Genomic DNA, 16,786 nt, shown 5'->3' with positions numbered 1-16,786 from the left:
CAAGAGCATGGCAAAGGGATGACAAGGATACTGTTGGACTCAGGCTCTGCCCACACATGCGCAGTTATCCATGGGCAAATCTCTGAACTGCATCTCCCAAGCATCAACAGCAAAGAGGAACCCAGGCATGGCTGCCATATATTTAAAACGCCCCACGCTGTAAATGGAGTCAACATGGTAACTGAGGGGAAGGGAGCGGCAAAGGAGGAGTTTCCCTTCTGCACAGAACTGCAGGGACTGCATGCAGAGAGGCATTCTCTCCAGTTGCAAACCAACTGCAGAGTATCAGTGAGGGAGATTCCTGATGTCCAGGAAATAACACCCATGAAGGGATCCTGAACAAAATACCCACGGGTAGAGTGTGTTCCAATAGCACAGGCGGTACCTGTCCACACAGGTAGGCAAAGGTTAAAACACAGGGTCTCCAGAAGGCCCAGTGACCCCAGGACCATGATTTCCTCAGGTGTCCCACAAAAATGACCACTTACCCTAATCGCTTCCGAGAGGGCAGGTTTCTGTCCAAGAAAGAAAGAACATGATTCAGAAGGTCCAGGGAATTCAGTCAGAAAACCAAGGCCCTCCATCAGCCAGCATGTATCCCACCCACAAAGAACAAAGCTGAGTGAGAGGCAGCCTGTTGTCCTGAGGGACTGGCTGCCTCCTTAGTGTAGGGTGGGAGAACATGGCAGCTTGCTTCCTACCACTCTGTCTGGGGATGAGGATGCTCTCTGTGTTGAGGCCTCCAGCTTTCACAGCATTCTGAAAATCTTTCAGGGCTTCCTGGTGGAGGTCACGGTCTCTGCCTATAGGAGAGGTCAGGAGGGACATGGTGTCAAGGACAGACCTGGGGGAGCTGATAGAGCTTCCCTCCCAGCCCAGGGAACCAAGCATCTTAGGATGAAGTGTGAGACATGGCCCACCCAGGTGGGGATATGAACCAGGGCCTGGGTGAGAGAGGAGAGAGCAGGTGGGGAAGGAGGATCAGAACAGCATGGTCATCACTCCATCTGATCTCAAGGACAAGGGCATTGTGCCTTGAGCTCACCTGAGTTTCTCTCAGGGCATTTGGGGACACTGTGACCAACCTCACTCCGGAAGAATATGTCACCCTTGGCTGAGGGCTCCGTGCTGCCTCTCTGCTCTATGTGGGCAGTGCCCAGTCACAGGGAGGGCTCAGGAGGCTCTGGGGCTCTTTCCCAGGCAAGGACACGAGTACGTGCTGTGATTGGGGCTGGTCTTTATATGATGGATCCTGTTCTGTACCCATCCTTATTCCAGCTGGAACCCCAACAGTGGTGAGGCCCCTGTCACCCTGTGAACCTTTGGCCCACGACACAATTATAGAACTCACCCACGAGTTTTGCAATTAGGTAATGTTCCCCTTGTATGTTGTTTATCCAGAAGAAGAGGAAGTGGTCCACCACAGCAGATGGTACGATGTAGACCTCCTGAGTGCCCCCATCTGTGGAGGTAGAGACACACGGATTCTGAATAAGCACCCTGCCCCTTCAACAAGGATATAAGGGTGTCCTGGCACCTACCTGGCACGTCTCAACCTGACTCCTGCCCAATTGATCAGTTCTTACTGCCCCAGCATCTCCACCATCCCAGAGCCTCAGTTAGAAGGAACCTCCCTATCCATGGGAGCCACATACATGGGATGGTCATGTGCCCAAACTGTGTGTCAAAAAGAAGGGTCTGCCTCTGGAACCAGATATATCCCTCTCCTGACTCCCTCCAGGAGCTCCCCATAGCCAATGGGACACTACTGAGCAGTTCTGTTGACTAGTTTTATGTCAACTTGACACAAGTCAGAATTATCAGAGACGAGGAAAGCCCAGTTGGGAAAATGCTTCCAAAAGATTAGGCTGCAGGTTAGCTTGTGGGAATTTTCTTACTTAGTGATTGACAGGGAGGGCCTAGGCTAAATGGGGCCACCTCCATAAGAAAGCAAGCTGAGCAAACCAGGAAAAGCAAGGAAGTAAGGAGCAAGCCTCCATGGCCTCTGCATCAACTCCTATTCCCTGCCTTGTTTGAGTTTTTGTCCTGACGTCCTTTGAAGTAAGCACCAATGTGGAAGTGTAGACAAAATAAGCCCTTTCCTCAGCTTGTTTTTTAACACAGGGTTGCGTTCCTACAACCATACCCTAACTAAGACAACAGCCGATTCTCATCTAGGGACCCATCTACCACAAACGATGTAGTGTTTGGTGTCAGCTGTTCCTGTCCCATCAGGAAAACTGTCTCATGGTAGCCATCATGGGAATTAACAGGGTTAGAAGAAGCAAAGGTCCTCAGGACATGGGTCACCGTGGGATGGCCACACTGGTGTCATGTTTGTCAAGGGTACAGCCCTCACAGACCCAGGGACTCACAGGCTGTGTATTTTTTAGGTACATCTGTCTTCTCTAGAACAATGTTTATCTTCTTACACCGTCCTTCAATCCTGGAACACAGAAGGTCTGTGAGACACACTGCCCAGCCACACAACTCTCTTCCTGGCAGCACACACAATATTGTCTACAGGTGCCTGGTCCCAAGGTGACCAAGGAAGTGCAGGCTTCACTGGGTCCCAATTACATTACCAACAGGCCTCCTGAGTCACGTGCTCAAGTCCCCTGACTCCCACAATGGCTCAGTTTTGTGTCATGTCACCTGCTGGCTGCACCCCGACAGCCTCTTGCTCACTCCCTCAGAGAACCTGAGCTACTTGGTTGGTAGGCTTCGTCTGAAACAAATCCCCCCTTCCTCACCTGCATATTGTGTGACACCTGGGGCTCACCCTCTGTCTCTGGAGATACTTAGGGAGGAGCCCAACAATCCCTGTCACCTGGCCATTGAGGAAACTTCTCAGAGAGCGTGATTCGGGGAAAAGAACAAAGGGCTCGCTCCAGGGTAGCTGACAGGACAGGGGCTGCCCAATGCCAGACCTTGTAAAGACATCTCAGACACTGTCTTCTTCAGGAGCTACTAAAGCTCCAGGAACCCAAATATGAGATCAGACAAGAAGGTAGAGGCCACAGGGATGGGAAGTCACACAGGTGTGAGACAACACAGATAATAGTCTTCAAAGAGAAGAGGTCACACACATGACAGGTCACACCAGCGACTGGTCCCAAAGGTCACACCAGTGGGAATAGGCTGGGATTTCAGTGTCTCTGCAGAACCTGATAAACTTTCTCCCTGGGATGCCGTACACCTCTCAAGTGTTGTGAAATCCTGGCCCCTGCCTCCCTTACAGGCAGAATTTTACGCTAGAGAGAAAACAGACCCAGACTGAATTTTTACACTGGATTCGGCACTGAAACCCTTCTCCAAGGGCCTGGGTCACTGACAAAGGATGTCCCTTGAGAATAGAAAGTGGGTGTCACTTCCATATGAGATATTTTCTCTGCACCACTGACTGTACCATGGTCATCTCTAAAGTGAGACACCCTCAATGGTTCTGTGGTCCCAGTCCCCCAGCTCACCCCATGCACCCCACTCAGCCCCCAGTTCTCCTATGTCGCAAAGGCCAAGAAGAATGCTACCAACTCAGTTGGCACACACTCACAGGACAGTGAAGTTGACTTGCAGGTTGCCCCCTTCCAGGGTCTTGATGGTCATGGGAGTCACAGACATAGACCTTAAATCCAGGCCAGGAATCTCCTTGTCAGATGCTGTAGCTTTCAAATACCACATTCCTGTCAGCTGGAGAAGGCACCCGCCCATCAGGACTCAGGTAGACCCCAGAACTGCCCCTAGTCCTTAGCCCCTGTCTTTACCTTGCCTCCATGTTCTGGACATGTGAAGTGTTTCCCCTTCTATCAACCCATCAAATAAGCTAGTTCAACCAGGGTCACAGCAGTGTGGTCACCAACCCTTGCAGGTGTGACACTATCACAGACCCTGCACTCCCAGAGCACAGTGAGGAGAGATGGACTCTGGACTCTGACCTCCTCCAGCCCTCTGCACCCAGAACCCTCTGACCAGATTCCTTGTGCTGTGTCTGGCATTCCCTCAGAGTAGGGGTTCAAGCCTGGCTCTGAAACGATGTCTCTTTAGATGAAGCAGGAACGGTCCCTCCAACCAACAGCATCAGCCCCTCCCGCCCCATCTCCCATAACCCTCCTCGAAGCCCCTGCCTTGCTCAGCCTCACATCTATATTCTCTTCTGGGGCCGGTAAGGCCTGGGACTGCAGGGCAGCAACAAGGCCAAGGACAAGGCACAGGATCAGGGTCTTCATCTCCAGAGTCTATGCTCACAGGTACCCAACAGGTCACTGGGCTGGCTGAGGAGGCTGTGCTGGGGCTCCACTCAGCTGCCCTTTATACTACTCAGCTTAGGGTCCCCAGGAAGTTGGCAAGGATGACTGACCAGTCCCTTCCTGGACATTCACCATGGCCAGCTCTTCAATGGACCAGATAAAGGTTATCATTGTTGGAAATTTCTAGATAACACTCAATACCCAGAAGATGATGGGACAGGGCTACTTGTAGATTTGCCCTGGCAAGAAAGTGAGTCTGAGATAGAGATGCAGCCTCCCGTGTCAAGAGCCCTGAGCATGAGAAGAGCAGGAGCGAACCCCTCCTGCATACAGTGCGGTCATCCAGCTGGCTGACACGCTCATCGACACAGAGGAGGTCACTGAAGCCAGACCGTTCTGAGCTCCATTCTCAGGAACCTTCCTGAATCCCAGGGCAGGACACTGAATCTTAGATTCATCTTGGAAAAAGAGGAAAGTGGGATCCTACTATGAGACTCTCAAGGTGTGTGCTTAAAGATGTGTCCCCTCCTCAGCAAGGTGTGCACTAGCCCCTGTTCATATGCAGAACAATGGTGGCTCAGACATAGAAAGAAAGCAAGGAGGCCATATGTACACATCCATGGGACAGAATCACAGACTGGAGCTGGTGGCTCAGCTGTTAAGAGTCCTTTCTGCTCTTGGGTTGAGTTCCTAGCACCCATAGGGTGGATCACAGCTACCTGCAGCTCCAGTTCCAGGGGATATGGTGCTTTCTTCGAGCTCTCAATTACCTGCATACATGTGCTACGTATAAACTCAGAGAGACTTACAGTCTGGTAAAGGCTGAAGGAACACGGACTCCTGTCCCTGAAGCTGCAGATGGCTAGGGGTCCTTTTCCTAAGTAGTATGAGAGGATTCCTTGGTACATTAGGAGCCTAGAGGGTTCCTATGGCTCCTATACGACACTGTTTATAACTTACTCTCCTTGTCTCCAGCACCTTCCGGGTCTATGTTGTTGTCTGGGCAACCGCGTTGTAGCATGTTCACTCTCTGTGGCCTTTTGGGTGAGGTAAGACATCTCTAGTTCAGTTCCAAAGCTCTTATTCTCAGCCTTGGGTCAGGAATTCTGAATAAATCTCCTCCTGGGACGGGATGTCCTTGTTACCATTTGTTTGGTTTTGCTTTTCAAATTTTTCTAATTCTCTGTACTTTAATATTCAAGAGCATCACAGCTGAGCAGAGTACTGGCATTGAAGGCTGAAGCCCTCAGACTTCCAATGGAATGAAGACTGCAAGGTGACAGAGAAGGGAAAAGTGGGCAGGCAATGTGACCCTCTCCTAAACAAAACATCGGAAAAAAGCAGCTTCCGGTTGGCTTACTGGCTAGCAATAAATGTCAACTTGCTACGACTTATATTCACCTGGAAAGAGAGTTTCATTTTGGGAATTATCTAGATCAAGTTAACCTGTAGCCTTGTCTGTGTGATTGTCTTCATTGTTATTGACAGCCCTCTGTGGGCAGCACAGATGTGGGATTCTCTTCTGTCTATGTGTTGCTTTCATTAATGAATAAAGAAGCTGCTTTGACCTGTGATAGGGCATAATGGAGCTAGGCAGTGAGCGGGGGGGTGGTAAGCTGAATGCTGGGAGAAAGAAGGTGGAGTCAGTGAGATGCCATGTAGCTAAGCAGAATGAGACAGATACCTGGGAATTTTATCAGTAGGCCACTATCTAGTGGCTTGCTCAGATGAATAGAATGGGTTAACTCAAGATGTAAGAGTTATCTACGAAATATTCATAAACAAATATGCCAAGCAGTATTGTAATTAATATAGTATCTGAGTGATTATTTGGGTCTGAGTGGCAGGACACGAACATGCAGACTCCACCAACACAGCACCATTGGGCCCTGAAGTGTGTTAGTGAAGAAATCTAGCTGTGTGCTAAGCAAGCTTGCAGCATGGGTGCATTTTTTTCTTTTTGTTCTTGACTGTGGATGTGATGTGCTTGGGCCGCCTTAGCTTTCCCTCAGTCATGGACTCTGGCCCATAACTGTAAGTCAGATAAATCACTTAACTCTGGGTGTTTTTTTTTTCTATTTTTGTTTTTCCACATTATCTACAATGAAACTTTCCTGTCTTAAGTTGATTTTTATCAGGGAATTTTTCACTGCAATAGAAATAAAACCAGACTGTTGAGAAATTATTTTATCTCCTGGTCTCTTAGGGTTCACTCTGTGGTCTCTTGAACCCGAGTGTTTAGGCTGAGTACTGGGAACTTGTGGTAGAAGAGGCTTTCCATCTCCTGAAAACAAGAAGCAGAGAAACTGAAGAGAAACCAGATCAATTCCTCAAAGACAACTTTTAGTAACCTACTTCATTTAACTAGGTCCTATCTCCTAAGGCTTCCAGAACCTTCTCAAATAATATCAACAGCTAAGGACCAAGAGTATACCACATGAGCCTATGAGAGATACTTCATATTCAAACCCCTAAATCCCAAAGACACGAGTGCCTCATAATACAAAATGCATCCAAGAGTCTTCCAAGTTGTCACTGCTGGAGCAGACTTCAAAGTCTGCAGTGCAAAATTTCCTGTGAGATTCAAGGTAAACCCTTAGCTCTATGTCCCTATAAAAGAAAAACATAAAATATCATACTGCCAAGATAGCATAAAACAGAGGAGACATCCCCATTCCCAAGGACTCACAAGAAGGAAACATGGGATCAAAGCAAGACTGAACCCAGAAGGGGAATCATTAAGTCCTATCGTCTATGTCCTGCTCTTGAGTCACACAGTGTGGTCATCACAGCTCAGACAATCCTGGGAAAACCAACCCCTAAGATGCTGGTAGGTACACCCTGGCTTGGGGATACCTCTCTGGGGCTGGTTTTGTTTGCTATCTGAAGCTCTTATCAACAGAGAATTTTCATTCCCTACATCTATAAATTCCCAAGGTAAGCAATATGTCGTCCTCATAGTTACTCTCCCGGGAGCTGCTTGCAGGAATCCGGAGTCTGCTGTTCATTGCCTAGCCTCCAGGACTTTCTCTGAAATCTGGATGCAAGCCTCCACTTCTAGGTAAACGTGGATTGTGCATGCCTGCAAAAGCGTCACTGTATATACAGTTCCTGGTCCACAAGCCTCTGCCCATATGCAGAACAATGATGGCTAAGACATAGAAAGAAAGCAAGAGGGCCTGTGTGAGTATGTATGTACAGGGAAACATGCCCACACAATCATCAATGGGACAGAATCACAGACTGGATCTGGTAAGGTGACTCGGATGTTAAGTGTCTTTTATGCTCTTGCAGAGAATCTGTGTTCAATTCCTAGTTCCCATATTATGGCTCACAACCTCCTGTAACTCCAGTGCCCGGGATACTGACACTCTCTTTCCCTCTTCAGGCCCTGACATGCACATTTGCATATAAACTTATACAGCCTCATACAAATGCAAACAAATAAAAAAATCAGTGAAGGAAAACAAGCAAGCAGGAGCCGTGCTATGATTGGGAAGGTGGTTTTCCCAGGGTGAGGCTTATTCAATACACTCTGGATGGACTGACCCCTCCAAATTTGGGGAACTCACCTGCATAATTTGTGGTAGTGTGGGACTGAATTCATTCTCTCCCCTGGAAAAAAGGAAAGAAAAGAAAGAAAGAAAATTAGTTGAACAAGCCCTCATTCGTGGGCTTGCTGTGCTGAGGAGGCAGACCTAGGACCCTAGGCTCTGCTGTCTCCGACAGACTCCAGACTGTTCACATGTGGGCCTTTCCACGCACAAGCAAGGAGTCCATGTCTCATGTGATTTTTACGGCATTTGCCACAGTCATCTGTCTCTGTGGTGTAGGTTTTTAGGCAACAAGTGGGTGAAACCAACAGTCACGTCAGATTACACTCATCTTTACCATATGGTCTCGTCAGATTGCACCCATCTTTATTATATGGTCTCGGCTTTCAGGAGCATCCCCAACAGGCTTTGTGCCAGAACATCTGGTGTCCTGTCCCAGGGGTGCTGGGCCTTGAACCACAGCAGGCTGTCACTGTGCAGCCTCAGGCTGATGGTATATCATAAAATAGAACAGTCACATTTCTTATTTCCTGGCAGAATTTACAAGGACATCTGTGCCAAAGCTGCATGCTCCCTTCATCCTCTCAATCAATGAGGAGAAATTATTTTAATTCCAACTCCGCAGCCAGCAAAGGCTGAAACAGTTCTGTTTTACGTACAGGAAGTAGTATGATGTCAGTTCCACAGGAAGCCGGAATCAAGGAATAGTGGTCACAGGGCAGAAGGAGTTTCAAAGAGGCTAGCCAAGGTTATGTAAGTAGAAATGATCCAACCATGATATCCTGTTTGTTTTCTTTTTAAAATTAGTTTACTTTTATCTTATGAGTGTTTGCCGACGTGTGTTTATGGGCGGCTACACACATGCCTGTTGCCTAAAGAGGGCTGAAAAAGGTATCGGATCCCCCGAAACTGGTGTTACAGATGGTTATGAGATGCCATGTGGATGATGGGAATCAAACCTGGGTCCTCTGAAAGATCAAAATGTGTCTGACAGTCATATCAACTCTGTGTGTCTCTCCGTTACTTTTTGCAGCCCTCTGCCATCCCCAACACATTGTCTAACTTAGATGCTTCCCTGAGTCAGGAAGGACCTGACTACTCAGGCTTCAGGGAGCTTAGAGCCATGCCCAGTCCCACTTGTTCCTCCACTCCACGCCTGTCTCCATCACAGGCCTCACTCCTTGTATCAAGAGGTACTGCAATGTGGGCAGGTCAGGACCAACCAGTAGCTAGGCCCCTCATCTTTCCAGGCCGAGACTCAGTAAATGTTGTCTGGACTTCACTGGACTGCATCGCAGGTGACTGAGATAGGATCTACCCTTGGTTCAGAAGCTGAGGGTGGGGTCCCGACCAGAGCATATTTGTGTACAGAAGGAGCTGTGTTCAGGGAAAGGCTGTGTTTGCTTTCCGGCTCTTTCTCCTTCAGTTCCTCCTGACTATGGCTAATCTGAACACAGGACACACATGGCTTGGGCCACGTCACAGCAAATGTCACACAAGTGGGAACACGCCTGGAGATTACTTCGCCCAGGGGCCAAGTAATGTCATGGATGTTGTCTGGGGGCATCTATGCCAGCCTTACCCTAGGTACCTCATGCTGGAAACTAAGTCACTTACTTGATGTTTCAGAAGCCTGGGCATCTCCTGTGGGGTAATCCAGACCCTTTGACCATCTAAGCCCTGCAAACCAATGGAAAAGAAGGGGACCATTTGGAAACACACACAGTTCTTCCCTTCCTTGATCTCCTGGAGTTCCAGCTTAAGAACCACCCCACCCCAAAGTGTTATAACCAGGGAGACTGAAGTCCCCAGGAGTAAGGGGAAGGAACACAAAGGGAGGGAGGCAGGAAAGAAGCCACTAGGAAAGCAACACTGAGCCTCTCAAGGACATCTCCTGGGAAACTGAGGCTCATTCAAGTCTGACCCAGTCTCTTCCCATTTGGCCTCCACCTCTTCACACAGGCAACTTTTATGTGGGGGCTGGGAGCGGCCAGGGAGGGCCCTACAGGCCATGAACCATGTGGGAGAAAAACCATCGTGTGTAGCCTCTCACCTGAGCTGGTCCCCAGACAAACAGCAGGGAGTTCTCTGTGGGGTAAGCCGCATGAATGTGTCAGTGCTATGGTTTGTCTAGACAGGCCTATGGAAGAGGAAGAGACCAAGGATTATGGCTATTTAAGTGCCTCATTGTCTAGCCAGGGTTCTGCCATCCTGGACCCCTTTCCCTAAAAAAGGGAAGGCAAGGTTGAAAACAGTGAGCGTGGTGCTGGCCCACCCAGAGGCTTGCCAGATTCCAGATTCACCATGGATCAGGACACAGAAATGCCTTGATTCTTGCCAGATGCTGCCACGCAGATCTCCTGCCCCATGCCCTCCACGGTAGGGTTCCTGTCCTCCTTCAGAAGAGGCATCCAGTGCTGAGCATGGCTGGGGTTCCCACTTCTCTACAGACTCACCCCATCCCACATCCAGGGGTCTGAATCACCCCACTGTTTAAGACCATCTCTCCCCTTTCTTCTGACTTTGTGAGCCCTGAGCTGTGGCCACCCGCCAAGTTGATTCACCATAAGCCAAAGAGCTCATGGGAAGGCTGCGTGTCACATAGATGACCTTTGGTTCCCACTGTTGAAATCTCAGATTTCCTGATGGTTTGTACAATCAAACACAGAAAGTAATGTTCACATATGTGTGTGTGTATATATGCATTATAGATAATTTTTAGACTTTTAAGAAAAAAGTGAGAATTGTGTATAAACCCACCCTAAACTCTCCGCTGAGTCTGAGCTGGGTCACCATGGAGCGTGCGGCTCATTGGGAACAATTGCCTTTTCACCGTAGTTTCTTGCCCATCTTTTTGATCTGCACTCAAGTTGTGGTGCCACAGCCACCTCCAGGGCCACTGGCCTCTGGTATTCTTGTCCTGGGTACACTCTGGGTCTCTTTGGGGCTGGTGGAGGCACTGTGAGTGGCTACCTGGCATCCATTTCCTCTCTACTTCCTCCCACACAGGCCAATGTCCTCAGGAATGATGCTCTTCCATCTACAGGGAGGCTCTGTCCCTCTGTCTATGCTGCTGGGGCTGGCCAGAGAAATGCACAGGGAATGTCTCTGACAAACAAGGGAAACACACTGGTATGTCTGAGAACCCCAGAGGAAGACCTATGGGAGAAGCCTGCCCAGTGAGCCCTTGAACAGAGTCAGAGAACATCCAGGTCCCGTATGACAGCACAAAAGCTGACCCAATACCTGGATTCCAGGCCAGAGAGCAGAGGCTCAGGCTGTGGGCTAAGCTTGGGAGACAAGCGGTGCCCGGTATGGAGGCTGTGTGTCAGAGGACAGCTGTACCATAAGGAACAAGTAGAGTGATGTGGATGTCAGGGACAGAGAAGTGCAGGATAGTGAGGAGTCGGGAGACGTGGGGCTCTCATAAGCAGAACCACTGTGGAGATATCTGTTGTGATCCAGCTGCCCTCACTCCCCCTGACCTGACAGGGGAACTGACTTGTGGTCTGTAATTGACAAGGATGTTTGTGTTCTTTCTGGCCGGAAGGTCTCCACAGAAGAAGTAGAGGTATAAAAGGTTGCTGGGCAAAATAAAGGGAAAAGAAGCCTATGATTCTCAATCCCTGCACCCCCGGCCAGTCTCGGCATCCAGGCTGCGCTGGCTGCGGCAGTCAGCCCTGAGTAAGGAGCCGTGACAGGCAACAGGACGTGTCTTTAAAGCGTAGCGACTGACCTTTCAAACGTCAGCAAAAGACACGCTCATCAATGACACTGTGGAAGTCCTCACCCCAAACAACTGTACAGTGCTTCCCGTGAGCACTAGTCTCAGATCTACAGCATTCCGGCTTCAGCTGGCTTGGCCCTTCCACAGGGAAGTGAGTCTCCATTACACAGTTATCTGCATCTGTGGAGAGCCAACCTCATATCCGAGCTGTGCTGGCTTCAGCTGGCTTGGCTCCTCTATGAGGAAGTGGGTATCAGACAATTATTCCATTTTCTGCATCACTGCAGAGCCAACTTCATATCTGTGTCATGCTAGCTTTGAATGACTTAACTATTCTGAGAGGAACTGAAGCTTGGAAGCCGACTCTGAGCCTTCAATACTGGCTTGGGCTACAGGGTACCAAAAACACCCAAGAAATCTACAAGTTTGGACAACTTTTCTGTGAGCCACAGGAAGCCAGAACCTTCTATCATTGTTCTTAGAGTTCAGCAGATACTTGAGGGGGGAATCTTCTGTGCCCTCATCCATAGGGACGGCAGATAGTTCCATACAGTGACTTGGTACTGGGAAAGCCATTTCTGAAGATATTCTCACAACCCATCACGTAGGCCCAGAGTGACTGTGAATCCTGTCTGAGATTGGATTAGATGGAGAAGGGCCTAGGACTTTAGCAAAATATGACTCTGGACGCATCTTTAAGGGAATCCAAAGAGGATTAGCTAAAGTGAGGAGAGCCGCATGAGAGAAAATGATCTCATCCCTCAGTAGGGGGAAGGGAGTAACGGGGTGGGGGGAGATATGGGTTCTCAAAAAGGAGAAGCAGAGAGGGAAGATCTCGGTGTGTTTCCTTCACAGTGCAACTAGGCTGGTTTGCCATGCCCTTTGCCAGGACAAACTGAAGTCTCTGAAGCAAGGAGCCAGATGGACCCTAACTTCCTTTAGGTTGTGTAGACCAGGGGCTGGGAGGATGGCTCAACATGTGAACAGGTGAAGGTCTCAGCCACCAACGCTGATAAACTGAGTCAGGCCACTGGGGCCTATGTGGTGTTGGAAGTGAACTCTTCCAAGTTGTGATCTGACTTCCACAAGCACTCCATGGTGTGAATGTGTCCACACGTGTTCATACATATACTAAATAATGGAATAAAAGTTTGAAAAATGATCTTTTATTTAGTATGTATATAGTATTCTACCTGCATGTGTTTCTGCAGGCCAGAAGAGGGCACCAGATCTCAGTACAGATGGCTGTGAGCCACCATGTGGTTGCTAGGAATTGAACTCAGGATCTCTGGAAGAGCAGGCAGTGTTCTTAAGCTCTGGGCCATCTCTCCAAGCCCCTAAGATATTTTTTAAAAACATAATATTGGAGAAGTGGGCTTGTTGCCATGGCTACCTGACAATGTGGTTCAGGAGCCTTTGTAACTGGTTTGTGGGAGAAATCTGACAAATTTGGAGACGATGGCTAGAGAAGCCCTAGTATTCTGAGGAAAAGATGTAAGGAGTGTTCATGTGAGAACGTGAGACCAACAGTAAAGACTGCACTCATGTGGTATCGACGAAAATGAAACCGTTACTGGGAACTGGGCTTGAGGAAGTGTGTGTCACATTGTGGGAGAGAACTTGTTTGTTCATGTCCCAGGTCTTGAGGAAAGGCTGAAGTAACTGTGACACACTAATTAATCTAGTCGAGGAAATTTCAAGGCAGCCCAGAATCGGGACTACAGCAGGGTTATTGTTGGTCGGGTTCGCTGAGAGAATCAAGAACAAAATACAGAGTAGGAAGACTTGGGGAAACGTTAGCATTTTCATCATAGAAGCTCATGGAACGTTGCAACTAAGAAAGTCACCGTTTCTGAAAAAATCACAGCCATTGAAAAGAAATCAAATAGTTTTAATTGAGACAATGAGAACCATACCTTGGTGAACTGGTGAGGCCCCACTTACTGCAGACTCATGGGCACAAAAGAGTAAATTCATTTGAAAGAATTTCCTTCACGTGGATAGATCTGACTCAGACGTTGTTTTCCCCAGATCAATTTCCCTCAGTAACCAGGTACTCAGAGGCTGCTGCTACCAAGGCGGCCCATCTGCTGCCCTTTTGGCAGGACCAGGAACTGCGTTTGCAGTGAGGCTTTTGCAGGCATGCACAATCCACGTTTACCTAGAAGTGGAGGCTTGCATCCAGATTTCAGAGAAAGTCCTGGAGGCTAGACAATGAACAGCAGACTCAGAATTCCTGCAAGCAGCTCCTGGGAGAATAACTATGAGGACGACGTATTACTTACCTTGGGAATTTATAGATGTAGGGAATGAAAATTCTCTGTTGATAAGAGCTTCAGATAGCAAACAAAACCAGCCCCAGAGAGGTATCCCCAAGCCAGGGTGTACCTACCAGCATCTTAGGGGTTGGTTTTCCCAGGATTGTCTGAGCTGTGATGACCACACTGTGTGACTCAAGAGCAGGACATAGACGATAGGACTTAATGATTCCCCATCTGGGTTCAGTCTTGCTTTGATCCCCTGCTTTCTTCTTGTGAGTCCTTGGGAATGGGGATGTCTCCTCTGTTTTATGCTATCTTGGCAGTATGATATTTTATGTTTTTCTTTTATAGGGACATAGAGCTAAGGGTTTACCTTGAATCTCACAGGAAATTTTGCACTGCAGACTTTGAAGTCTGCTCCAGCAGTGACAACTTGGAAGACTCTTGGATGCATTTTGTATTATGAGGCACTCATGTCTTTGGGATTTAGGGGTTTGAATATGAAGTATCTCCCATAGGATCATGTGGTATACTCTTGGTCCTTAGCTGTTGATATTATTTGAGAAGGTTCTGGAAGCCTTAGGAGATAGGGCCTAGTTAAATGAAGTAGGTTACTAAAAGTTGTCTTTGAGGAATTGATCTGGTTTCTCTTCAGTTTCTCTGTTTCTTGTTTTCAGGAGATGGAAAGCCTCTTCTACCACAAGTTCCCAGTACTCAGACTAAACACACGGGTTCAAGAGACCACAGAGTGAACCCTCAGAGACCAGGAGATAAAATAATTTCTCAACAGTCTGGTTTCATTTCTACTGCAGTGATAAAATACCTTAATAAAAATCAACTTAAGACAGGAAAGTTTCATTGTAGATAATGTGTAAAAACAAAAAACAAAACAAAAATAGAAAAAAAAAACACCCAGAGTTAAGTGATTTATCTGACTTACAGTTATGGGCCAGAGTCCATGACTGAGGGAAAGCTAAGGCGACTCAGGCACATCACATCCACAGTCAAGAACAAAAAGAAATAAATGCACACATGCTGCAAGCTTGCTTAGCACGCAGCTAGATATCTTCACCAATACACTTCAGGGCCCATATGGTGCTGTGTTGGTGGAGACTGCTCATTCGTTTCCGGGCCATTCAGACCCAAATAATCACTCAGATACTATATTAATTACAATACTGTTTGGCCTAATAGATTATGAATATTTCTAGATAATTCTTACATCTTGAATTAACCCATCTCTATTAATCTGTACACCAACACAAGGTAGTGGCCTATTGGTAAAATTCCCAGGTGTCTGTCTCCTTCAGCATCGGTTATGAAGCATCTCACTGACTCCACTTTCTTTCTCCCAGAATTCAGCTGCTTACCCTACCCTCACCGTCTAGCTCCATTCTGCCCAATCACAGAGCAAAGCAGCTTCTTTATTCATTAATGAAAGCAACACATAGACAGAAGAGAATCCCACATCTGTGCTGCCCACAGAGGGCTGTCAATAACAATGAAGACAATCACACAGACAAGGCTACAGGTTAACTTGATCTAGATAATTCCCAAAATGAAACTCTCTTTCCAGGTGAATATAAGTCGTAGCAAGTTGACATTTATTGCTAGCCAGTAAGCCAACCGGAAGCTGCTTTTGTCTGATGTTTTGTTTAGGAGAGGGTCACATTGCCTGCCCACTTTTCCCTTCTCTGTCACCTTGCAGTCTTCATTCCATTGGAAGTCTGAGGGCTTCAGCCTTCAATGCCATTGCTCCGCTCAGCCGTGATGCTCTTGAATATTAAAGTACAGAGAATTAGAAAAATTTGAAAAGCAAAACCAAACAAATGGTAACAAGGACATCCCATCCCAGGAGGAGATTTATTCAGAATTCCTGACCCAAGGCTGAGAATAAGAGCTTTGGAACTGAACTAGAGATGTCTTACCTCACCCAAAAGGCCACAGAGAGTGAACATGCTACAACGCGGTTGCCCAGACAACAACATAGACCCGGAAGGTGCTGGAGACAAGGAGAGTAAGTTATAAACAGTGTCGTATAGGAGCCATAGGAACCCTCTAGGCTCCTAATGTATCAAGGAATCCTCTCATACTACTTAGGAAAAAGACCCCTAGCCATCTGCAGCTTCAAGACAGGAGTCCATGTGCCTTAGGCCTTTACCAGACTGTAAGTCTCTCTGAGTTTATACGTAGCACATGTATGCAGGTAATTGAGAGCTCGAAGAAAGCACCATATCCCCTGGAACTGGAGCTGCAGGTAGCTGTGATCCACCCTATGGGTGCTAGGAACTCAACCCAAGAGCAGAAAGGACTCTTAACAGCTGAGCCACCAGCTCCAGTCTGTGATTCTGTCCCATGGATGTGTACATATGGCCTCCTTGCTTTCTTTCTATGTCTGAGCCACCATTGTTCTGCATATGAGCAGGGGCTAGTGCACACCTGGCTGAGGAGGGGACACATCTTTAGGCACACACCTTGAGAGTCTCATAGTAGGCTCCCACTTCCCTCTTTTTCCAAGATGAATCTAAGGTTCGGTGTCCTGCCCTGGGATTCAGGAAGGTTCCTGAGAATGGAGCTCAGGACTGTCTGGCTTCAATGATCTCCTCTGTGTCAATGAGCGTGTCAGCCAGCTGGATGACCGCACTGTGTGCAGGAGGGGTTCATCCCGCTCTTCTCACCCTCAGGGCTCCTGACACGGGAGGCTGCATCTCTACCTCAGACTCACTTTCTTGCCAAGGCAAATCAACAAGGAGCCCTGTCCCATCATCCTCTGGGTATTGAGTGTTATCTAGAAATTTCCAACAATGATAACCTTTATCTGGTCCATTGAAGAGCTGGCCATGGTGAATGTCCAGGAAGGGACTGGTCAGTCATCCTTGCCAACTTCCTGGGGACCCTGGGCTTAGGCAGTATAAAGGGCAGCTGAGTGGAGCCCCAGCACAGCCTCCTCAGCCAGCCCAGTGACTTGTTGGGTACCTGTGAGCACAGACTCTGGAG

General features: G+C 48.0%; 1 protein-coding gene and 1 pseudogene across 1 annotated transcript; one reads left to right on the top strand and one right to left on the bottom strand.

Annotated features, from left to right (window-relative positions):
• Positions 1-489: 489 nt before the first annotated feature.
• LOC121462521 (von Ebner gland protein 2-like) lies at positions 490-4,226 on the bottom strand. Its single transcript, XM_041674131.1, has 6 exons — positions 4,140-4,226; positions 3,554-3,690; positions 2,376-2,446; positions 1,352-1,462; positions 702-803; positions 490-515 (listed from the first exon to the last, which is right to left on the bottom strand). The coding sequence occupies exons 1-6, from the start codon at positions 4,224-4,226 to the stop codon at positions 490-492; spliced, it is 534 nt and encodes a 177-aa protein (XP_041530065.1).
• Positions 4,227-7,710: 3,484 nt separating this feature from the next.
• LOC121463203 lies at positions 7,711-7,865 on the top strand (annotated as a pseudogene).
• Positions 7,866-16,786: the final 8,921 nt, after the last annotated feature.

This window comes from Microtus oregoni, unplaced genomic scaffold, assembly GCF_018167655.1.
Source record: "Microtus oregoni isolate MIOR12 unplaced genomic scaffold, Mior012 000025F_ref0000491, whole genome shotgun sequence".
Classification (NCBI taxonomy): domain Eukaryota; kingdom Metazoa; phylum Chordata; class Mammalia; order Rodentia; family Cricetidae; genus Microtus; species Microtus oregoni.
Note: the sequence above shows the minus strand (reverse complement) of the source record. Positions and strands in the feature narration are given on the sequence as shown.